This window comes from Panthera tigris, chromosome E2 (assembly GCF_018350195.1).
Source record: "Panthera tigris isolate Pti1 chromosome E2, P.tigris_Pti1_mat1.1, whole genome shotgun sequence".
NCBI lineage: Eukaryota > Metazoa > Chordata > Mammalia > Carnivora > Felidae > Panthera > Panthera tigris.
The window spans coordinates 41,924,567-41,948,860 of NC_056674.1; the positions used below are offsets into that span (position 1 = coordinate 41,924,567).

The window sequence follows — 24,294 nt, forward strand, 5'->3', positions numbered from 1 at the left end:
GGTGTCGGGGTGGCTGCGCACAGAGGGGCGCGGCTCGGCGGTTCCCCCTCCCGCGTCCCCCCATCACAGGGATGACCCGGGCCGCGGCCCAGAGCTGCTGAAGCCCCAAAGCCGCCACACAGCGCTGCTGAGGCCAGGGAGGCGCGCCGCCTAGAGGGCCGGGGAGCGGACAGCTGTGGCTTGGGCGGCGGCGCAGGGCCGACGGGCAAGCGGGCGGGGCTGCGGCAGGACAGGGCTGGGACTGGGGCTGAGAAGCCGCCGCCGCCGCCTCCGCTGGGGATCGCGGGCAGCAGGTCCGCTCGGCCCGGCCCCGCCCCACCCGCCCCGCCCCTGCGCGCCGAGCAAGCAGAGGCGGAGCGGCGCGCCCCCCGCGACGCCCGAGCTCGAGCCCGAGCCCGAGCCCGAGCCCGAGCCCGAGCTCGAGCCCGAGCCAGAGCGCAGAGGCATCCGAGCGGGAACCAGAGCAGGAGCGGGAGCGGGAGCGGGAGCGGGAGCCGGAGCCGGAGCCGGAGCCGGAGTCAGAGCCGGAGCCCGAGCCCGAGCCCGAGCCGGAGCCAGAGCGGGAAACCGAGCTGGAGCCGAAGCTGGAGCCGGCACTGCGGCGCGCGGAGCGGAGCGAGGCGGCTAAGCCGAGTAAGGGGCGTTGGGCCGGGGGCGGTGCTGGGGAGGGGCGGGTAGGGGGTCCCGGCCCCCTCCCCGAGCTCTGTGGCGGCCCCGGCGCACGCACACAGCTGGGGCGCCCCGCGCGGAGCCTTGGCGCGCCAGGAGGGCGGACCGGCGGTCCGAAGACGAACCGCAGCGCGCTCCGAATGGGATCCCCAGACTCCCGCCCCCGGCCCGCGCGTCTCCGGCCGGGCCAAGGCTACCCCTTGAGCACGCCGGATAGCCACAGGGAAGGGAGGGTCTCTCGGAGCATCCACCTCCTGTGGGGGGGCATAAGAGAGCCTCCCCCGTCCCGCACCCTCGGTTTCAGGACCCCTGAGCAACCCACCCAAGAAGGGGAAACTAGGACGCACTTTTGGACGGGGTGGAAGAGGGAAGGGGCTCCCGGCTTTGCGGAGTTTGAAGCTAGAGCCAACCCCCACCCCTGAGCCAGGAAGTTTGACCCTCCGACGGGCGGGTCACCCCCTGGCCAAGCCCCCGCTTCGACGCCTATCTCAGCACCAAAGGTGGGAGAGGGGGCGTCCCCGCCGCACCTTCTCTAGCTTTGGGGCAGACTTTCGCTTGCGCGGTAAATGGGACTCGAGGCTGAGTCCGAGGCGGCTGCTCTGGCTGGCTGCGCAGCTCGAAGGGCCACAGTCGCCTCTCCCCAAGAGCCCTCGGAAGCTGGGTAGTGCCCACCCCACCCCCCGGCTGGCTCGCGCAGCCTTTCCTCCCCCCCTCCCCACTCCCCCCCCCCCCATCGGCTCTGCGGTCTGGAGGCTGGCGCAGAAGACCTAGGGGCTGCCCTCTTGATCCCACGCGGGTGTCAGTGGGGGTGGCGAAGCAGGGGTGGCAGGGAAGGCGACGGCATAAGTGACAGGTGAGAGGCAGGGGCTTCAGGAGACTGATCCTTGGTCTAGACCCACACAGTCCCATGGGCACCTGTCTTGAGGATGCCCTTCTAGACCCTCTCCTCAAACACCCTGACTTCACTTCCTGTGCCTCAGTTTCCTCCGCTGACTAGTAGGCAAGATTCTGTTGTGAGCAGAATGTTTAAGGGCTCTGGTATTACAGTATGGTCTTGACTGACTTCCTATTCTTAGCTGTGTGACCTGAGACAAGACACTTAACCTCTCTTGAGCCTTAGTTTCCCCATCTGAAACACGGGGAATGCGCGTTGAAAAGATTAAATGAGATGCTGCTGGCGGGGGGGGGGGGGGGGGGGGGGCGGGCGGGGGCGGCGGCTACCATGGTGCTTGGCACACAGCCAGGACTCAAGTCAGGTTGGCTACAGGTGTCATTTGATGAAGTGTCCAGCACCAGTAGATACTGAAAACAGTGAATTCGCCTGAGATGGCGGGGACTAGACCCCTACCAACCCCCCTTTGCGGAGGGCTTTGAATCCCCTCAAGGCCTTGTTGACATCTAATTGTGATGCAAAACTTGGGGCCTGCCCTTTCTCAGACATTCCCTCCTCCCCAAAGCTTTCTACTGCCTGGCCGGGCTTTCTCCTCCCTACCACACCATATCCATCCAGGATGGAAAAGACTGTATCTGACTGGCTTTTCTTTTGCCCTTGGCTGATGTCTGCTGCCCCGGTGGAGGGCTTCTCACGCATCTCTCACAGTGGGTGCAAGGGAATTCTGCACACCTCTCTCCACTCTGCGGTTTGGGAGGGGGTGGGGCAGGGAGGATTGCTTTCCCTGAGGAGCCATCAGGCTGTCAGGTGGCATGGATGTTCCAGTAGTGATGGTTCAGACAGGCAGCAGAAAGCAGCAGGGGGAGCAGCCGCCAGGGCAAGGAGACAGCAGGTCTGAGGGGTCCCAACCCTGTTTCCATGCTGACCATCCAGCCCATTGAGCCAGGAGGCACCAGAAATGATGAACCTTGGGGAGGAAATGGAGCCAGTGGCTGACCAAGAGGTTAGAACTTCAGAGCTGGAAGGTCCCCAGGAAGAGATCTGCCTGTCTGTGCAGCTGGGGTCTCGGGTTCAGAGTAGAGCAGGCGAGGCCCAGGATCTAGGGGAGGATGCTGGGATCTTTCAGGTGGCATGGAGGGTGTAGGTGCCAGGAGCACTGTTGAGAAGAAAACAAAGGTCCAGCTTGTGGACATCCATGCTTGTCCTGGCCACCTGTGGCCCATCTGCCCAGAACAGGGCAGGGGAGGGTGAGTCTGTCCACACGTTGCCTGATGGGGACTTGGTAATATAGGGAGAATGGGCTCCTTCTCTACAGAAACCCCCTTGCTCTTCTTCCTATGTACCCCGCCCCCATTCGCCCACTTGGGTGTCACATCCCTGCATCTTCCATAATTCTCACTCCTCTTCTTCCCCAAAGAGTTAATCAGGAACTGATTAGGAGGTGAGTATCTCCTGGTCCACCTCAGTTTTTGGATCACAGCCCACAGGGAACGTGATGGAGATATGGACATTATCTTAAGTCTTTGGGAATAAACAGACACATTCTGGCCTATTACCTGAAGCCTTTGCCCTGGAAGTGCTCAGAGCACAAGGTAAGGGGTGGGAAAGTCTAAATCTGCTCTCAGCCTCCTAAATGTAGAAACTGAGGCCAGGAGGGCTTCTGGAGCCCCTGGGCAAGTGAACACAAAATGGAGCTATGGCTGAGAACATGGCTACTTGGACCCAACTGCCTAGGCTTAGAGCATAGGATTCTGGGCAGAAGATTTACCTTTCAGAGCCTCAATTTCCTCTTGAAAGTGGGAACAAATATTACGTACCTCCCATTACATTTGTGGGGACTGAAGAAGTAATATACAGGAAACACGTGGCAGTGTCAGATGGACCATTCCCAGTGGCCTTGCTGCATCTGCATTATGAACATATCCTGAACACATACTGTTTTCCATGCCTAAGCACTTCTCTTTGGATTCCGACAACAGTCCTCTGATTTAGGTACTGAAATTGTCCCCATTTTATAGATGAGAACACTGAGGCTGGGAAAGGTTAAGGGCTATCTAACGTTGCTAAGTATAGAATACTTAAAACATCCCTATGACTCATCATAATTTTATGAGTTTATAAAATTGATAATTAGCACATTGTATCTTAGATGATGTGTAATTAGTTATTGGAATGCTTCCTCCAGGGATATCATCAATCATTTTATACCTCATGTTAACTGTCCACGGGCCAGAGAATTTTTAGAGACACCTTCATGTTTTGTATTCAAACAGTAATGAAACTGATTTAAAAGAGCAACCCCCCCCCAATTTATTCCCTATCACTCTTCTCTCCATTTTTTTCCCGTAGCACTATCACCTCTAACACCTCTATATCATATTCATTTGTTTATTGTCTACTCTCATCAATATAAATTCCCCAAAGGCAGGGACTTTTAACCATTTTGTTCATGATGATATCTCCTATATTCAGAGCCTAGAATAGTACCCAGCACTTAGTATGCTTTGCAAATTATAAAGTGTTTTACAAACAGAAGGTCTATTGTTATTATTTTTGCCAAGTGTATAGCTTGCCTGAAAATAAAACATTAAGGTTTGTGGCAGAAACCATTCCCTCAAAAATTTGGCAAATAGGACTTGCTCAAGAGCCAGGGAAATTTTGATGAGGGTTAAAAAAAAAAATGGAAATTATTTACCTAACATTTTAATAAAGCTCCTTACCAGTAAGTTCAAAGACAAGTTATTTTTTTTTTAATCTTTACAATAACAAATGGCATGGTCAAAGGCAATTAAGTTAGTTTTAAAAATTTTCAATTAACTATCACTGACTTATCACTTAATTATTCTTTGTTAGCATGAAAGGTTTTTTCAAATCTTCATTTTAATGATTTTTCAGATTATAAAACACATGTTCATTGTAGAAAATTTGGAAAATCATAAAAAATATAAAACACAAAAATCCTCAACCCCACCACTGCCCAGAGAGCCCAATGATGGTGAATATTTGCATCTATTTCCTCCCAAAATTTTTCTATATATGAATATTTTCTCTAGGTTTTTTTTTTCTTTTACAAAATAAGGATCATGTTGTATGCAGAGTTCTGTAACCTGCCTTTTTATATATAACCTGGGTCTTTTTTCCTTCTTAACATTCCACTAAAAGTCTTTACCTATGTTATTAAAATGTCTTTAAAACTATTATTTCATGGCTATATATTATTCCATTATAATTTTCTCAGCCTATCCTCTTATTGGACAGTGAGGTTATCCCTCGTGTTTCACTGCCATAAATAATGCTTTGTGGTGCCCTCTGTGTGGTTTTTCCTGAGCCTTAAATCATGCTTCTCTACCCACTTGGCCCGACCTATTTGCCAGTTTGTAGATGGACTGGTTTATGCAGGTAGACAGTAAATCAACCCTTAGAGGTTGTACCTTGGTGGCAGTGAGGAAGGAGGTAGCAGTTGATTCTACAGAAGGCTACTTGCCAAGTAATGTTCTTCTCCATTGGGAAAGACACCAGCTGGGTACCAGCCTCATATAAAGACCTTCCTGCAGAGGAGGAAGGTTTTCTGCCACCTGGGGACCCCCTCCCCCCGCAGCCCCAGAAATTAGCCCCCTGCCTGGTGAGGTAGATGCAACCCTTTTAAGATCAGTGTGTCTCACCACAGTCCAGAATCTCTGACTTTCTTCTGGCTCTGGGCAATCACCTGCACACCCACAGGTTCATGGAATCTCTGTTACGGCATCATTCATTCATTCAGTAAACAGTCCCTGAGCATTTACTGTAGTAAGGATAGAAAGCACCAGTAGTTATCTGGCCTGTCTAGATCTGGAGTCTCCACCTCACCCACCTCTGGAAGGGCCTCCATTTCTCCACCATCCCCCCTCCCCCCACACCTACAGACACCCAAGCAGACACAGGGAACCATCTTTAAGGCTCCCTCTTCCTCACCCTCTACATCTGATCCATCTGTCCTGCTTCTTGAATATCCCCTACACAAACCGCCCTATTTCTCAAACCCACCCAGCATGCTCCTGCCCAGGGACCTTCTGTCTGGCCCCTCCCCCTGGGATACCCTTCTCCCACATAGCCACCCAGCTATTCACCCAGCTAGCTCCCTTGCTCCAGTCTTCGCTTACAGATCACCCTCTCACCAAGGCCTTCTGCAGCCACGGTATCTAAATGTTCAGTCTCCACGTACACACTGCCTCTGTTCCTTCCCTTACTGCTATCTAACAAACACCACCATTATATGTGTGTCTCCTCCACTAGCAGGAAGCTTGGTGAGGACAGGCAGTCAGTGTTTGCTTCACTTCTCTATTCTCAGCACCCAAAACGTGGTTCACAAGGGGCTCTGAATAAATACTGTCAAACCAAAGAATGTAGCTTCTCACTTTGCTCCATTTACCATCGCCTTCATTTAAGCCCATCATCTCCTACCACAGCTTCCCTGCTCCTCTGTCACCTGCCTCCAACCCCTGGTCCCCCCTCCTCACTGAGCCCAGGGAGACCTTCTTAAAAGGTGACCGTGCAATTCCCCTGCTTAAAATCTTCCAAAGGGTAGTCTTGGGGCCGGGAGCTCATGATCTCACCCAACCCCCTTCGTTTCTCTGAATCTCAGTGTTGACATCTGCAAAATGGGGGGTTTGTTTTGAGATCCCCTGGGCTGACGACACGTGACTGCGGTAGAGCCAGTGCCGCATCAGCGTCACGGAGTCACGTGGCCTCTTCCACAGGCCAGCCCACTCCTGCGGCCCCTCGCTGTCCGCGGTCTACCGCGGTGCCGCAGAACCCTCCCGGGTCCGACTGCCGCGCATGCGTCGTGCCGCCCCTGCACACTGCGCCAGCCGGCTCCGCCAGCCCAGCTCTGCCCGCCAGGGGCGCGGCGCCGCCCCCCCTCAACCACATACGCATTTGCCCAGGTCTGAGTGTCGCAGTGGGCCCCAGACGAGGTATTCTGGGAGTGGGGACGTGAGGCGGAATGGGAGTGACGTGGACTTGCCGCACACCATTAAGCCACTTCAGAGCCTGGAGTGCCGCCGCCGCCCGCCCTCCGATTTCTAGCCAGACAATACAGTCGCAGATGAGTCACAGGCAGGAACGCGCCTCGCCTCGGATGCTGGGCTCCGAGACAGGCGGGCAGGGGGGAGACGTGACCTGAGAGTGGGTCCAAGCCCAACCCCCACTCCTGCAGTCCCTGCTCCGGAACACCTCGCCCAGCAAAGCACAATCTCAGACCATTCGTGACGAACCTGGCCATCCACTACCCCCATCACTGTGTCCTCACAGCAGCTCTGGTCACATGTGGGGAGAGCGGGGTGGGTACTTGCACACATAGATACCTGACATCCAGTTCCTTTGTCTTGATAACCCAACCAAAGCTCCACCCAAGCAGAGGGTCTGATGCCACCATGAAATGGTTTTCCTGTAGGTCCTCATGTTGAAATCCACAAGTGGGGGAGGGGAGGAGGAAACAGTAAGGTTGAGATTGCTGTTTTAGGACCCTAAAAGCCCCTCCTTTTGTTTTCCAAGGGTTTTATGGGACACACCCTAGGTGCTTGGTAAATATTTGAATAAACTGATGCAATCCAGGAATGCTGGGAGAATGCAGCAAGAAGATGTATGTGAAGCGCAGACTGAGTTACATGATGCGGGAAATGGTACCCTAGCTAACGTCAGCATCATTGTCACCCACGATGTCGGGGAGCATCTCAGTTCCTTACATGGGCGTCCTTTTCCTCAGGAAGTTGAGCATCATTAAAAGGCAGCTTCAACACTGCAGTCCTATGCTGACATCAGGCCAAGGTGGATTTGTTCTAGAATCCACATACTTTTAAATGTGCTCAGCCCCGAGGGAGTTCCCAGAGGCCACACTGGCCCTCCATACCCACAAGAAGCTAACAATCTGGAACAAGTTAGAACCAAAGTCATCCTGGAAGGATGTCCATGTGCTGTGGAGGCATAGCCAGAATGGCTATTCTGTCTCCAGCAGTCAAAGAGGACTTCACTGAAGAGGTTTCTTCAGCCGTGTGATGACAGCCACATGGGAGTTTGCCAGGTGGAGAGGAAAGGAAAGGCATGCCAAGGAAATGGCATGAGAGACCCAGTGTGTCCAAGAAGCTGGCCAGCCAGAGCCCTGGGTGGGGTGACACCCAGGGTATCAGATCTCTGTAGGGTGTCCCTGCTGTAACTGAGGAACACTGGGGGACAAGACCCCTCCCGCATAGCCCTTCCACCATCTTTTCTCTGTGACAATGGGAGCCTCAGTTTTCTCATCTGCAAAATGAAAATGGTATTACCCACATCAGGGAACATTGCAATAATGTTGATGATGTCATCTGGCGCAAGCAGGTGTTTGGTGAGTGTGGGTCACACCTGAAAAGCTGGAGTGCCCAGAATGCTTCCATATACACAAATGTCTATCTGACCCAGCCCCTTGCCAGCCTCTTGAGCCATTTGGAAACTTACAGTCTGCCAAACATCCAAACTGATCACAAAATATACAATGCGAGGGTTCTTGGCCCCTGCCCTAGGCAGCCCATCTCCCACCTCCCCCACACTCCATGCTGTCTCAACCTTCACCTCAGAATCACAGGGCCCACAAGGAGGAAAGAGGGGGTACAGGGGGCCTCTAGGAGAAGCAAGACCTTGGAGATAACCCCTTGGAGTTTAGAGGGTGGGCAGCACCCTCTACAGCGTCAGGAGCCACCACGGTGACCCTATAGGAAGTGTACATGCAGCATATTTTTATTAAGCACTCACATTACGCCAGTTCACTAGAGAGGCAGGCAGAGCACCAGGGCGGTGGAGGTAGTGGTAGAAGTCAGTTCATTTTCCTAGGGACACTGAGGATTTATGGAAGGGTTTTTGGCAAAAGAATGACATGATCCATTGTGCCTTTAAGAAAGACCTCTCTGGAAGCAGCATGAAAGATGGCCTGTCAGCCTGCTTAAGTCTCCCTCCAGACACACACGTGGCCACAGTGCACACAGGCATACCCACAAACGTGAACACAGATGCATGTACACCCATGTATTTTAGAAAGTATAGATCCCAGGCCCTGAGACTCTTCAGAATTTTCTGGTGTGAAATCACAGTTCCCCAAGCAGCCTGCCATGCCAGAGAGACTTCTCTACCGGGCCTAGGGAGATCACATCCTACCCTCCCTTCCCGCATCAAAACTCTTGTTGGTTTCTGTAGGGATGGGGAATATGGGGTTCACACCCAGAAGACTGAGCTGCAAGGAGCCATCTGGAGAGAGGGACCCCAGGGTCAGTGGCAGCAATGGCTCCCTCCCCCTGACCCCCTAGGACAACAGAATGAACATGACATACGTACCCCCCATCCTCAAAGCCAGTGAAGTGCCCTACCCTGATTTCCCCCTGAGGACACTGCAGCTCAGACAGGTGAAGTACTGTGCCTAAAGGCACACTCCAGGAAGTGGCAGGACTTGGACTTCTGATTTCAGGCTCTCCAAAGATAGATCTTGGATTCATCTATTAAATAGAAAAAGTGTTATTAATCAGTGCAATTTGGCCAATGGTCTCCATCAAAACATGGAACCCATTTGGAGGAAAAACTGTATATAATGAAAAGGGTTCCTGAGGGAAACAAGGGTGGGAATCTTGGGACCTGAGTCCTAGACAAAAGCTCTGTCCACAGTGTCACCCCCAGGATCAGGGAGGTCAACTGCCTCCTGGGACCCAGAGGGGCCAGGCTGTTTCCTGTTGGTTCCTGTTGGCTCTCCCCCACAGGAACCCACCAAACTCCACATCCACAGTTCCCGCTCAGCAACCCCCAAAGGTGCAGTTTGGTTTCTGCAAGTCTAGTGACCACACTCCCTACAAAATAACTGTATCTCCCTGCTGTTCACACAGCCCCATGTCACTTGGAGCTCGGGAGAGACAGAACCAGCACGGGAGGCTGGGGCATTTTTTGAAAATGTTTCCTCTCTTGCAAATGGGTGTTAGAGTGACCCTTGCTGCTCATTCAGGTGTCACACCAAGTTTAAGGTTGAAGGGAAGGGGAGGCAGGGAGATTGGGGAAGAGACATTTTCATTCTCTTGGCCTTTATTAGGTGCCTTCCAAGTGATATGCTTGCTGACAATGGATGGAGGCTTTGGGGTAAAAAAGACCTGGGTTCTAGTCCCAGCCTGTAATTAGAAGTTGTGTGACCTTGGACAAGCTACATAACCTCTGAGCTTCAACTTCCTTATTTATAAAATGGGAATGAAAAGAGCATCATCCCCTTAAAAGTGTTGGGATAATAGTAATAACAATAAGGTTTCAGTTAGGCAAACTCTGAATACCCTTCCAAAGCCAGCTCTAGGACCTTGAACTGGCACCTTACCCTTTCTACGTCTGTTCCCCTTCTGTGATATGAGGACATTGGGCTGGTCTTTAAGGGTCCTTCCAGGTATAAAATGCTCAGAATGCCATGATCTATTGCAATTGTCCTAGGCAGGTTCATGAGACAGGAGAACACCAGGGTATCTCTCATTCCTGTTCAAGGGTCCACCCGGAGGAGATATTCCCCCCTCCACCCACCACTGACACCCCAGCATGCATTTGCCCCACCCCTGCCCCAGAACCCCCACACTCCGCCACCCAGAGCTCCCTCAGACCCCTGCCCAGACTGGGCACATGCTGTCATAGTCACCACCCTTTCCCCAGAGGTTAACAGCCCAGGGACCTGAACGCCAAGCTCGCAGGGTCAGTGGGTACCATGCGGGCGCCCCATCACCTGTCTGTTTGTGTTTCTGCAGGTGAGCGGAGGATCCTTTTCTACAAGAAGTTGGAACTGTACAAGTGGGCAGGCTGGCTCCGCTATTTTGCTCCAAGGATTACATGTCCTTCAAACGCCCCTGCCCCTGTAAGTCTTCTCTTCACATCCTTCATGGCTCGGGGCCAGGCAAGGGCCGGGCTTAGAGTCAAGTTTGCAGAGAATGTTTCTAGGATGTTTAGCCAAAGAGCCCCAAGGGTCTGATCAGGGGCTGATGTGATATGATGGGTGGGGGGAGGGCAACACAGAAGACCCCTGACTTCTGCAAGAGACATCCCACTTTTACCAATCCCTCTGTATCAGCACTTGACAAAGTGTGGGTCAGGATTCCTCTGAGGGATATTAACGGGATTGTTTTTTGTTCTTTTTTTTTTAATTTTGTGGCCAAATGAATGTGGGAAATGCTGAGTGAGACAAGTTAAGTAGCTTTTGTTACCACAGGACTTTTCAGAGCCTTTAATGTGGTGATGTGTGTTGTGAGGCTGCCATAGGAAAGTGAAAGCCCAGTGGCCTTCCCAAATTTGACCACAAGGAGGGTCTCACAGGATGGGTGCTCCAGAACACACTCCTTGGAGTTCACTGTCCTAAGGAAACCCTTCCTGAAGCCCCTCATTTACTGATTAATTCATTTAATCTGCTGGAGCCTTGAGATGATTTTGTCCATAACATTCTTGTCTTGGCTCCCTGATGTCCATGAGTCCAGGCGATGGGCTCAGTCAGGTGTACCCCTGGGGCTCAAGGCTGCAGCTCCCTTAGTCTCCACCAGCCCCACCTTCACTGACTCATGCTCCCACCCTTACTGTGGCGTCCCCTTTACCTGTCCCCATGGCAGCCACCTGCTTTCTCTTGTGATGTCCCCTGTGCCCCCCCAAAACCATCATCACTTGGTACCACTTGGGAGGACTTGCATAACACCCCCCCCCCCGTCCCTTCTCCTTGATGAGTCAGGACTGTGAGTCTGTGTGAAATCAAGGGCCTCGCCCTAGGCCCTCCTCTATGTGTCATCTCCCCCTCTACCGTGCTCACTCTAGCTAATCCCTCACCCCCACTCACCAATGTCTGTTCAAATGTGCACCACTGGTTACATGTCACTGCTTGAGGTTGGGGTCCTCTCTTCTAAATGGTGGAAACCTCAGTTGTTAAACCTTTGAACCTCAAGGGACTGCTGCTGTGGGCGGGCACAGGAAGCTGGTGTATCCCGTTGGGGTGGGGCCATCACCAGGTATGCCGTGGGGAAGAAGGGACTGGTGGGATTCATTGTCTCAGGAGCGGTGTTGGGGGGGGGGGGCGGTATTAGTACAAGCTCAGTAAGTTACTGTTACTGTTGTCACTGCTGCTGCGGCATAATCAGGAAATCGGAGCCCAAGTTCAGGCCAGGTAAGAAGGCTACCCATTCAGGGACACGTTGGAGCCCAGGGACACCTGCCCCACAGAGGGCTAGAATGGCCACATCCTCACCCCCTTGAGCAGCTGGCAATGCAGAAGGCTGGTAAAGAGTAAAATTGGGTTGCTGAGTGTAGAGCGCATTCCAGAACTTTCTGGGGTCAAGCCAGACCCCGCAAAGCCCTGCCTGTCTGCATAAACAGAGGCCATCGGCACAGGACAGCCCTCTGCATACTCACCTCCTGAGGTTAACAGGGTGTGGTCATCGATATTCGGGGCTGTTCAGAAGCAGTTCCTACACATCCCTACAGGCCCAGTGCCTGGCATGCAGTAGGCACTCAATAAATGTCTGTTGAATGAATAAATGTATAGTTAAACACTCTGGATGAGGAGCTGAAAGCAGTGGATGGGGTAGGAGCTGAAGCTCCTGACTGTGCCATCAGATTCTCCCCATGGCTTTGGCTGGCCAGTCCTCCTTTGTAAGATGAAGGGGTGGTCTGAGGCCAGTGGGCTCTGGGAGCTCGGGGCTGCTGTGAGGCTCCACAGAAAGCAAGGGGCACATGTGCGGGCAGAACCCTCGCCCCTCCACCCCACCCCACCCCACTGCTTCAGCCAGTGCAGCTCTACTCACATCTATATATAGGTTGGGATCTGTTCAGATTTTATGGAGAAGGGGTCCCTGGCAATGGCAGGCTCAGCACTGTGGGGCTGTCCAGACCTGCCCCTTCCTCCATCATCCCTCTCCTTCTCTGACAGATTTTTCTTATGTCTTCCAGTCTGACTCCTTCCCTTTCCTCTGGAAAGTGTTCACTGCCCCTCCTTTCAGCAACCCCAGCCCACTTCAGTCTGGCTTCTGCACCCCCACCACACATCCCATTGACTTCTGTGTCACTAAACCCATTCTGTAGCTTCCAGTTCTCCCTGTTGGTCACTTTAGCTTTCTTGAAGACTTCTCCCTTGCATTCCCTGACCCTGAGCCCTCTGGGTTCTCTTCCGGCCCCTCTAGCCATCTGGTCCTCCTCTCACTGTCCACTGGTGGTGTCCTTTGGCAGTGGGGAAGGGTGGATTCTTGCCGTGCCTGCCCCGGGATGCTGGGGCCCAAGCCTCGCCCCTGGCCTTCCCCCTGCACACACTCTAGACCTTCTCATCCCCTCTCTGCTTTCAGCTGAAGCTTCTAGGCCAGCAGCTTCCAAGGCTCTTTCCCAGCCTGGTTTCTGCCCACCTTCAGATTCTTTCTTCTGCCTTTTGCTGCCTGTCTCCCCTGGGCAGCCCATACCTCTTTTTTAAGTTTTTTTAAATTTATTATTTATTTATTTTTTAATTTATTTTTGACAGAGACAGAGTGCGAGCATGAGCTGGGGAGGGGCAGAGAGAGAGGGAGACACAGAATCAGAAGCAGGCTCCAGGCTCTGAGCTGTCAGCACAGAGCCTGACTTGGGGCTCGAACTCACAGACTGTGAGATCATGACCTGGGCCGAAGTCAGACGCTCAACCGACTGAGCCACCCAGGCGCCTCAGGGCGGCCCCTACCTCTACACCTCGGATTCAGCCTGTCCCAGACACAGCTCTTCACTCCAACTGGCTTTGCTTGGTTACTGTGTTGGTTTAGGGCACCACCATGTACTCAGTCCCTCAGGCCAGAAATCTGTGAGGGACCTTCATTTCCCCTCCAACACACCCATCAGCACCAACTGCCTGAGGAGACGGGGAGGGGGTGGGGTGGGGGTCCAAACTGGGTCATCAGGTTGCCATTCAGACTCTGCCTCCGTCTGGGCCACACTTCAGATTCAACCTGGGAATTGCTGCCTCAGTAAATGTTCATCTCACAACCAGACACGTAAACGAATCAAGATGAAGCAGATGCCTTGTGGGCAGCCCCCTCACTCAGACAAGAGACCCTCACACAAGTTCTGGAAGGGACGCAGAACCACAGAACTCCAGACATCCTAAAAACACCTGACACAGGAACATTCTAAGGGATGGAACCGGAAGTACCAGGAGGGCCCTGCCATGAACACACACACTCTTTTGTAACACCTCCTTTCCTGTACTGTGAATGTAGACATCTAATGGAATTTATTTAACTTTCTTAGCTCATAAAATTATCTTTCCCAGTACATGTGAAGATACCAAGGCCCATTAAAACCTGGAAAAGTTAGGGGAGGAGCCATAGCTTGTTCCCATTTGGGTTTCCCTACACCTAATCCCCTGCCAATGGGGAAAAGTCCCCAGAAGGAAAAACAAACCCTAAAGTTTCCTAAGCAAGACCCCACTCCTAGCAGGGGGGTCCAGAGACTGAGGAGAGTGAGCGGGGAAAGGTAACCAGTGTAGGGGGAGAGCCAGGCAACAGACATGGGTCTGCCCAGTTTCCACAGCTTCAGACACTGGGCAAAGCAGGACCGTCCATTGGCCTCTTGGGAGATGAGCAGGAGTTAACCAGACCAGGCTGGGTCAACTCCTCCCAGGCACTGCCCACACTGCACACTCCCCACTCCCTCCACCCCATCTCACCCACCTTGTGGGCACTGCAGCTCATCCCTGGCTTCCAGAGACAGCCCCCTCCCCCAAGTTCTGCAGGTAAGAAGACTTAAGGCAGAGGGTGGAGGCAAGAACAGGAAGGGGAAGCTCAGTAGGCTTCGACCACTGCGAGAGAGAAGTCAGGTCTTCTGTCTGTGAGTGCCAGGCCAGTGAGCCATTTTCTAGCCTTAAGCCACTCTGTGAGCTGGAGGAGGACCAGCCTGGCTCCTCAGGAAAACTGGAGACATGGGAGTCTTCTCCATCTGCCCCCAGCTGGGCAGCATGGCCCAGGATTCACCCGGGACCCAGGTTCCAAGAACAGATGCCTCACAACCTCTTCTTAGCCCCTGGCAGAGTCCTGTGGAGCTCCCTGTGACATGGGGGTGGCCTGCTTCCCACTGGCCTTGAGGGATAGATCTGGGGAAGAAGGGGCTTTGGGGACCCCGGAGAGACTGAGCCTGTACCAAAGCAGGAAGGAGGGGGTTAGGGTTGCATCCACTGATCCACGGAGAAGTCAGCTGGGACTTGTCTCTGCTAAGCTCTTGGGCTGCCGACAGGCTGGCAGGAACTGCAGTCTGGCAGAGCCTCTGGGTGGGTTTGGGTCTCTCACAGAATCAGTGTGACGTGGTAGACAGTGCTTGGGTTCGTGTACAACCTAGTGCTGACACTTACCAGCTATTACATCTGGAGCAAGCTGTTTAACAACTACAAGTCCCAATTTGCTCCTCTATAACATGGAAATAGTCATACCAGCCTGTTTGATGTTCAGATTTAACCTGCTCCACGAGGAGAATCTAGCTGATGCCAGACACTGAGAAGATGCTCAAGAAGCTTGAAAGTCCTGTCCTTTTGACCACCTCCTCCCTACACAGCTTAGTGTTACCCACGCCTTTAGTGATAGAGCAGGGAAAACAGAGACACATGGGAATTTTGGAGGTAAATTTGGGATTTGGACCAGATACTACTATTTTCTGCTCTGCTCATTATAATAAGAGTTACCTCTGCAGAGACTTAGCTATCAATAGAAGGAAGGACTTGAGGGCAAGGAACACAAATGACAGGACACGTTCACAATTTGCCACTACTGTTCCTAGAGCAGACATTGCCCATCAATTGCAGCATTCCTTCCTACTGAGCCTGGATGCAACATGAGACTCCCTTAAACACACACAAGCACCACGCAATGATCATTGGCCTGTGGGATGAAACCCCTATTCGTTCCTTGCTGTGGCCTGACTTTGGAGTGGGCAAGAGAATAGCAGAAGTGACTTCAGGTAGACATTTCTCTCTGAGTCTCAGTTTTTTCATCTGTAAGATGGAAGTTAATTAAAGGCTCCACCTCAGAGGGTTGCTGTAAGGGCCAAATGAGATATTGTAGATAAAGGGCTCACAAGGCCTATGATCATTTCTTCACATGGCTTCCTTGAAGCAGTCCTGCAAGGGAAGGATGTGTGTGCTCATTCCACACATGAAAAAGCTGAGCCTCGAGGACAGGGGGAGACTACGCTAGGTGACACAGCTAGAAAACGATGGGGCCAGGGATACAGCCCAGGTGGGTCTTTCCAGGGCTCAATTGTAGCTAAACCACAGATGGACAAAAGGACAAGGGCGGAGTCCAGTCCAGTCCTTCATCCCCACCCCTTGGATGGAGAGTCCACTCTGCAGCAGGACCATGAATGCCCTGGCTACCTGTCCTCAGAGTTCTCTGGTCTGGCAGGGTCTGACTACAGCAAGTGCTCAGCCTCTGATAGCTAATCTTAATTTGAAATGCACATTTTATATTAGACTCCCTGGCAGAAAGGCATCAACTTCAGCTTGAACACCTAATGTGTTCGGTACTACAGGTATTCCCCAGTGTTTGAAAGTTTGAGTTATGCCACTTCACTTTTACAAAAGAGCCAAGTTAGTACCCGTTTTCACTAACTGAAAGAAATCGGAAGACAATTTCGCTTTTGTGGAAAAAGGTGAAAAGTGAAAACTGTTCAGCATTTCTTTCAAAAGCAAGCCATGGTAGAAGCAGCGCACACCCCAAACAGCAAGAGTGGGCCCACCAAGCTCCTTCCCCAGAACCACACCCAGCATCTCCTCATTCAGCCGCCATAGCTTTGAACTCTGTCTGGGAGCACCTGTGCCCTATCTTGATTTTGTGCATCCGTTAGCAAGATGTGTCCTAAGTTCAGAAAAGCCTAAAAGAGGTTATTTTGGGCGCCTGGGGACCCTAAAACCTTTTTTCCCAAGTGAATTAATGATAACTTCTTCTTCACTTTACACCATTTTGGCTATGAAAGGTTTCATGGGAACCCTTTACTTTCAGAGAGCGGGGAAAACCTGTGATGACACAGTACCCCCAGCCTTTGCAGGGCACTCACAGCTGGCAACGTTTTTGCATTTCACTGTCCCCCACCCCCCTTGGCAGCGAGCTCCCTAGGTGATGTCATCCAGCCTCATGGCATTGAGCAGCACCCATACACTGACAGCCCCCAAATTTACATCTCTGGCTCCAGACTCTCCCTGAGCTCCAGACTCATATATCCGACGGTCTGGCCCACTCAGATGTATCTCCACTCAGATGTCTGTTCAGTGTCTCTCCAGAGCATCTCAGATGTAACATGTCAAAACCTTAAATCTTGACTCCCAGTCCCCCACCAAACCTGCCCGTCATCCTCCCCATCTCCGTAAATGGCAGCTTAGTCCTTTCTTGTGCTCAGGCTCCAAACTTGGTCAATTCTTAGTGCTCTCTTTCTCATCCACCACCACTCCATTTAATCTGCAGATCCTGATGGTTTTACTTTCAAATCGGACTCCATCTTTCCCCCTGGACCCAGGCACCATTGCCATCACTTGGACCACTGTCCAGACTCTTCTGCCACAACCAGGGAGTATTGGAAAAGGAAAAATCTAAAAACTGAGCCCTAGGTTGGTGGAGGGAAAAATGGCTTCTGTATCTAGAAATCTTGTCAAGGGAAGCATGATCTTCAGAGTCATCACCTGTGGCATCACAGGGCCAAGTGCACTGGGGAGAGAGGAGATGGATTTTCCTGCAAATAGAAATGTGTAAGGACACTGCCATTTCTTTGCCAAGAGCTACCCTAGATTAGCTACCTGAAACTCAGCTCTGCCTGCACCTGGAACTGTGCCCAGGGTGACTGGGAAAAACTGGTTGTCCTCTGTGATGTCACTGCAGAAGCGTGCAGGCCCGCTTGCTTTCCAGAGAGAAGAAAGAGGCCCCAAGAGAGACAAGTCACATGCCCAGGGACCCGCCAGGGGAGGAGATAGGATTCAAAAGCAGGGCTTCTGGATCTAAGCCCAGGGCACTGGCCACACTGATCCCTCTGGGAGCTTGAGTACATTTCACCTCCCAGAGTCCTCTCTCTTCGCTTCTCTCTACATGTAAACACCACGTCCCCCATCAGCCCCCTGACGGTCGGCTTCTCGGGGCTGCTCCCTCTGCCCCTGTGCCACAACTGGACTCCATGTCTGTAGGTAATCTCTAGGCCTTGCCAGAGACAGTCATTCCAGAGCTATTCTCTGCCCATCCCCGGGCCCTTCATCCCCTGGATGATACTTGTCTCCCCTAGGAATGGGGTTAAAGGTGAGGATTGGGGAAGGGGTGTTGCAAGAAAAACAGCGAGAATAAAATTTTATCAATGTAAAAGCCAAGGTGGGCCCCTTTTAAGATGGATGGCAGCCTTATTAAGAGTTTTTGTCTATTTTTGAAATTTCAGGTTTTTGATTCAATGAAATTTAAAGGATTGCTCATGAAATAGTTTAATTTTTTTCAAAAATCTCATTTCTTTGAGATAAAAAGCGACCTCCAACATTTTAAAGTATTGACAGTGATCCCAACAGTTTAAGTACTGTCCTTACCATACATGTGGCTATTGTGCGTGCAGTGTGTCACTGACACTTCCTAAACAATGGGAGTCATGGCACCGTGGCACTCTCCTGTGTTCCCCTCACAATGGGGCAGGGTGATCAATTATACCTGCACGAAACCAGTGCACTGGCGTATCTACCAAGCGTAAAATCCAATTATCTAAAACAACATGACTCTCAAATTCTCAGACACTATGTAATTTATAACTGGATTTGTATATTCAGAAACCTGTGGAGTATTCTTTGAATTCTTTTCAAATATAAATTATATTGAGTATTAACTAAAAACACTGAACTAAATAGCTTAACCACAAGAGGGGCTGAAGTTTGGTGTATGATTCAATGAATGTTTACCCATCATTTCAGTCTCAATTTTGGCTCAGTCCTAGCACATCCACCCATTTCTCTCACGGTAGAATTTATTTTTAAGTGCACAAGAGTGAGAGGCCCAGCTAGACACCATTGTCTTGTTACGAGGGCCACAGGGACGGCCAGCTGACAAAAGGCGCGTGAGAGGGGAAAGGTGCACACGGCATTTTCCCCTTGTTCAGCAGCAGCTTTGACTTAGAACAGAACGCAAAAACATATTATAAAAACAGAACAAGGGTCTGTTTCTAGGTTTGATTGAGTCACCAAGGACTTCACTTCTGCTGCAGAAGCCATTGCAGGAGGGAGGTACCAAAGGGACACTAATACTAAAACATAGGTGATCAGAGGCACCGAAGGCACTGGTTACGTGAGGCATCATCAAAAGACAGCCCTGGGTAAATATCGCACGTTTCCTGTCAGCTGCTAAGACTTGTATTTTTCCAACCGAAAAGCAATCCTGCAGGACTTTTTACTTATCACTTGTTTGGAGAAAGGCTGTCTTAGGTCCTTTCATTGAACATGAAGCCTAGATTCCCAAGTTAGTTTTCCTGTATCACCACAAGACGTACTACACTCTGTTAACACTGTTTGACACTGACCTGTTGTAATTGACGGTGTCGCTATTCTCTTGGGTATCCCGCAAAGAACAAACCCATTAGAGGGAAACAGCTCATTGTGAAACAGTGGATTGTTCCACAAAGATGTGAAGAAGGACTCTTGCATCTTGGCATCTATTAACCACTTCCAGGCATCCATGCAGACAGGAACCTCCATGGGAAGCATTCTCCAGTGTCCTGCGCAGGTTGCAAATGATGAATATATTTAGAAAGTCTTTCACAACTTTCTTCCTGCTCCAGCCATGGCCTTGATCCTGTTCCCATCTCAGTCCTGGGCAGCTCCTTGGCCCCCTGCCCACCTCCCATGAAGCTCAAACTCCTACCAAAGATCTTTAATATAGCCCAACTTACCCATTTTTTTTTTTTATGGTTAGTACCTGTGTATCTATTTAAGAAACCCAAGGTCATGAAGATACACTGCAGTGTTTTCCTCTTGAAGCTTTACTGTTTTGCCTTTCATATTTAGATCTATGTCTAGGGGATATTCTTAAGATTTTAAGGTTTAAAATCTTGAGTCTTGAAGTAATAGAGGTTCCAAGGGGTGAACTGCTCAGAGGGTACTGCCTGCAAGAAGCAGGGCCAGGATTTGAACCCAGGAATATGTATCTTACTTAGCTAGAGCCTAGGACAAGATGCGCTGGCAGGGGAGCTCTAGGTTTCCCCCCAAGGAAGGTGGCTGAGGAGTCATCCCTTCTCCCAAAGGACCATAGGCCACTCACATCAGGATACAGAATACTGGTGAATAAAGGGCCTGATACTGGGGCTGGTTTGGCTCCTAAGACGGCTCAGGGCTGCAAAGCCATCTTGGGGGGCAAACATCCCATAATGTTCTTAGGAATTCATGTTCCATGAACCACCTGCTGAGAAACTCTTCCAAAGCTCTGTGGTTCAATGTGATGTTGACATGCAATTAAGATCACTGGATTTATCATGGCCAAGAGGTCTCTGGCTTTGCCTAGTCTGTTAGTTTTTCTCATCCTACTTACTGAAGTGACATATTAATAGATTTCCTGGTCTTAAACCATTCTTGCATTCCTAGAATAAGCCCTCTCTACATATGGGATACTATTTTTTTTTCATTTAAAGATTTTTTTTGTTTTGAGAGACAGAGAGAGAGAGAGAGAGAGAGAGAGAGAGAGAGAGAGGGAGAGAGAGAGAGAGAGGGAGAGAGAGAGAGAGAGAGAGAGAGAGAGAGAGAGAGAATCCCAAGCAGGCTCAGCACTGTGAGTGCAGAGCCTGACGTGGGGCTTGATCTCACAAACCACGAGATTATGACCTGAGCCAAAATCAAGAGTCAGATGCTTAACTGATTGAGCCACCCAGGTGCCCCTGGGATATTATTTTCCACATGCTGCTGCCCTCATGCTGGTTTCCCAGGTGCCCTTGTAAATTCTGGGAGGTGAGGGAACCTCTGTGGAGCAGGGGACAAAGTCCCATCACCTGTAACGTTTTCCAGGATCAGAACCCACAAAACCAAAAGGCCAAAGCAAAACTTGAGGAAGATGATACTGTGGCCCAAGTACACAGCCCTAGCCTGGCCCAGCTATGGTGGGAAAGCCGGGGATAATTTGCAGCATTCATAAATTTAACATTTTATCTATCAATTATTCATTGAACTTCCTGGAAAATCCATGTTGTAGTAAATGGTCGTTTTTCCAAGCTATGATTTTGAGTCTTGTAATGCAAGCTGATGAGTGGGCCAAGCCAGCCCCCCAGCATCTGCTTCTCAACACAGTTCCACGATTTCCTACTCATCGAGCATGACAGTGACTCACCTGGTGTTATATAACCCTGTGTTCTTTGTGGAAAATAGCCTAAGAGCCAACTCTAGGTGTGGACAAAAGAGGAAGGAAAATGAGGAGATCAGGGCCAGTGATGATTCTAGCAAGAAAATGAGAGTTTGGTGTGGGTTCAAGTGGAAAGCCTAATTCTGTCATGGCTTTGGTTCTGGAACATAGGCCAGTTCACCATTTCTTCTGCAGAAATAGGGAAAAGTGGTTTGTGATGCTGTTACAGTGAGTTTGCCAGCCATTAAATAATCCATCAAACCAGAGATAAAACCTTAGTGAATGATGACAAGACAGTAAACTTGCAGAATTTAGATATGTAGAAGTACATGTGAGTTAATTTTGGTGAGTTTATTTAAGTGGCATCTTAATAATATCTTACATGGTCTCTTAATAGTGGAATAAATCACTTTCATCTTATATTTATGGAACCATGAAAGGCCTGTGGGTAGTCACTTATATTTCCCAGTTATTTTTTAATGCAGTGGTTGAAAATCTTCTAGGCAGTGGAGCACTCTCCTATTACCCCTGATATGGAAATCAGATGGAAGCAGGGCTCTTCTGTGTGAAGGGAGAGCAGTGAGCTTCATCCTGTACCAGCCTTTCCCCCTCAGCACTGGGGCACCTGTGTGGGACCTCTTGCCTCCCACAGTTTGAGAGGTTCATTTTCATCTGACTCATATCATGTCTCCACTGTTTAGAACATGTCCAGGCATGGACTACGCACTTAGTATTGGTGAGTGGATGAGTGGATGGATGGATGGATGGATGGATGGATGATCAAGTGAATGGTGAGTAGATGCCTAGGTAGGTAAATACATAGGAGGATGGATGATTGGTTGGCTGAGTGAATTTATAGAGGATTGATGGTAGATGACTTTATATTCCAATCTTTCTATCTACTATAATCTGCCCCACTTGTAATGCCACAAATGGCCAAATAAAAGGTTTCAGGACCCTGACATGACATTAGCTGACTTCTTATAGAGATGTATCCTCATTATAAGAAGAATCCTGTACACCAAGTAGCCTTTTCCTCACCCCCATAATCCCAACATTCAGCTGCCATCAAGATGACATCCTACAGGCTCGCCCCAGGAGCACCTCCTCTTTTCCTGAGCTCTGTTGGCACCTCACCCCTCTGTGCACCTTCCTCCCTCCTCTGATGTTGTCCTGCTGGTTTGTCCCCCAAGACCCAGCACCCCTGCATGGATGTCCCTGACCAACCCCCGGCACTCTGACATCTCTCCATCACAGTTGCCTGGCAACCAGAGGATAGGGATCAGGAAGTGGGCTGAGAGGCCACCCTAAAAAGCAGAGAAGGAGACCCAGAAATGCCTAAGCAAGTGGGCCTCCCTTGCCGTGTCTCCTGCCCCAGCCCCTCTCCACATCCCTGCTGGGAGGCTGGGACCAGCCAAAGGCGAGCAGAGAGAAGATAGTGCCTGAATCCTCTTCTCCATATTCTGTGCAGTGACCGCACAGCCTCACCCTGGTGATGTTAGCAGTATAGGAAGAAGTACACTGCCAAGGCCAGACTTGCCAGGGAAGTAGACCTGTGACAAATGTCTTCAGACTTTTCTGTGACAGGAGTCATCAGTCAGATTTGAGTCTGTGGCCCCCCTTTCTCTTCTAGCCAGCCTCTCAGAGGGGGCGGGCAGGACTCTACGTCTAAAGATGTTAGCTTAGCACCTCCAGTGTCTCAGTGCCCTTTCTTTGTCACTGCTCCTCAGGTGGCTTCAGTCTGCAAAGACTGCCTCCCTGTACAGTCCCCAGACAGAGGGACTGTAGAGCTGCCTGTACACTACACTCAGCAAGGACTTGATAATGATCATCAGCCTCATTTTCCTTACCCTACATGTTCCCCAGACTGAAGCCAGCCCTGACCCCATTCCCCTGACACAGGACTGGATCTTCCTGCCCCTCCTCATACCCTCTGTGCTCACCTGGCTGCCACCACCCTCCCCACCCCTCTCAGACCCATTCACCCGCCCTGGAGGGAGGACCGTTTGAGAATAAGTGTCTCTTTGGACAGCTGGCAAGCAAGTCCAGAGAGGGCAGAGGCATGCCAAAGGTCACACAGCAAGCGAGTGATAGAACCAGGAACAGAATCCAGTTCTTCCACCTCCACCCCTACCACGTCCTGCTCTCTTCCCCTGCTCTGTGCCACTGTTTGATGAATTATTAGACACGCCTGGGTTCAAATCCCAGATCTTCCATAAAACTAGGGCAAATCTTCAGCTCACCAAGACCCAGTGTCCTCCTCTATAAATGAGGGGAACAAAGGCATCTGCACAGAGGAGAAGCAAGCCCTAGACTCAGCTCCACATCCAGGCCTGGGTCATGTAGAACCTTCTGACTCAGTTGTGGTTCCCAGTCCCAGCCCTGGACCAGAAGTCTGGAGGCAGAGGCTTCTGCCTGGCACAGCAGTGGCCATTGGACCCAGGCACCACCCCAGCCCCAGAGAGGGCTTTGGGACCCCATCTGCAGAGAGGGGGAAGCATCAGGCCTGTCTCTGAGGCCTGCTCTGGGCACATCAACTCGGAGAGGCAAAGGAACTCTCTGCAGTGGCCTTATGCCCATCAAGTGAGATCAACTGAGCCCTGCTCCATGCTCAGCTCTGCACAGTATGGGGCCGCGGGCCTCAGCCTCCTCCACCCCAGCTCTGTGTTCACGTGGACCCTGACTGCTGCCTCCTCACTGGTCTCCCACTTCCCACCCTGCCCCCCTTCTGCAGCCACAGGGCTCTCCTAAAACACTCTGAACACGCTCCTTCATCCATATCTCTTCTTTGCCCTTGGGATAAAGGATAACTCTTGATTCGACATTCAAGATCCCTCACGGTCTGGCCAATGTCAGCCCCTCTAACCTCAGCCTCCACCTCTCTCATGATTCCTCAAATGCACCGAGCCCTCCTTGGGGGCCCCACAGTTCTTCTATGGTGGAATTTGCCAGACTGACCATTGATCTGGAGCCCACCCCAGACCCTGACTCCTCAGGTAAGCCCTGATTTACTCCCCTATATGATAGCACCTCCTCCATTCCAACAATCTTCCAGTGCTTGTAAACAGCTGTAGATCCCGTGTCTGGGCTGGACAATTGGGTGAGTGATGGGAAGAAGGAAGGGCCAGTGGGTGAGTGAGAATGACTGAGAGCAGCTCACGTGGTCCACCCCCACACACTCAAGCACACAGAGCAAGCCGACTCTGACTTCCCTCCATGCCATTCAAATGGCTCCTGGGCTCCCTTTCTGTGCTGGCCTCGCCCAAAGCACTGGAGAAACCTGGTGACAAGACAGATAGGACGCACGTCCTGCCCTCCAGGGGCCCTCAGCCCACCAGGAACCAGAGCGAGTATTAGTGGAGGCTTGGGAATTGCATAGAACAGGCTGGATCTAAGTTCTGG

The 24,294-nt window shown here is 51.2% G+C and overlaps 1 protein-coding gene across 3 annotated transcripts in view; it reads left to right on the plus strand.

Annotated features, from left to right (window-relative positions):
* Positions 1–426: 426 nt before the first annotated feature.
* The window catches only part of BEAN1 (brain expressed associated with NEDD4 1), a 36,820-nt gene continuing 12,952 nt past the window's right edge, over positions 427–24,294 (plus strand). For 2 of the 3 annotated variants that reach the window (XM_042969136.1, XM_042969139.1), the window contains exons 1-2: positions 427–633; positions 10,327–10,433. In XM_042969136.1, the coding sequence (XP_042825070.1) occupies positions 10,409–10,433 (25 nt within the window). In that variant the 5' untranslated portion in view covers positions 427–633; positions 10,327–10,408. The remainder of the gene's footprint in view (positions 634–10,326; positions 10,434–24,294) is intronic. The other variant, XM_042969137.1, reaches the window with a different exon arrangement.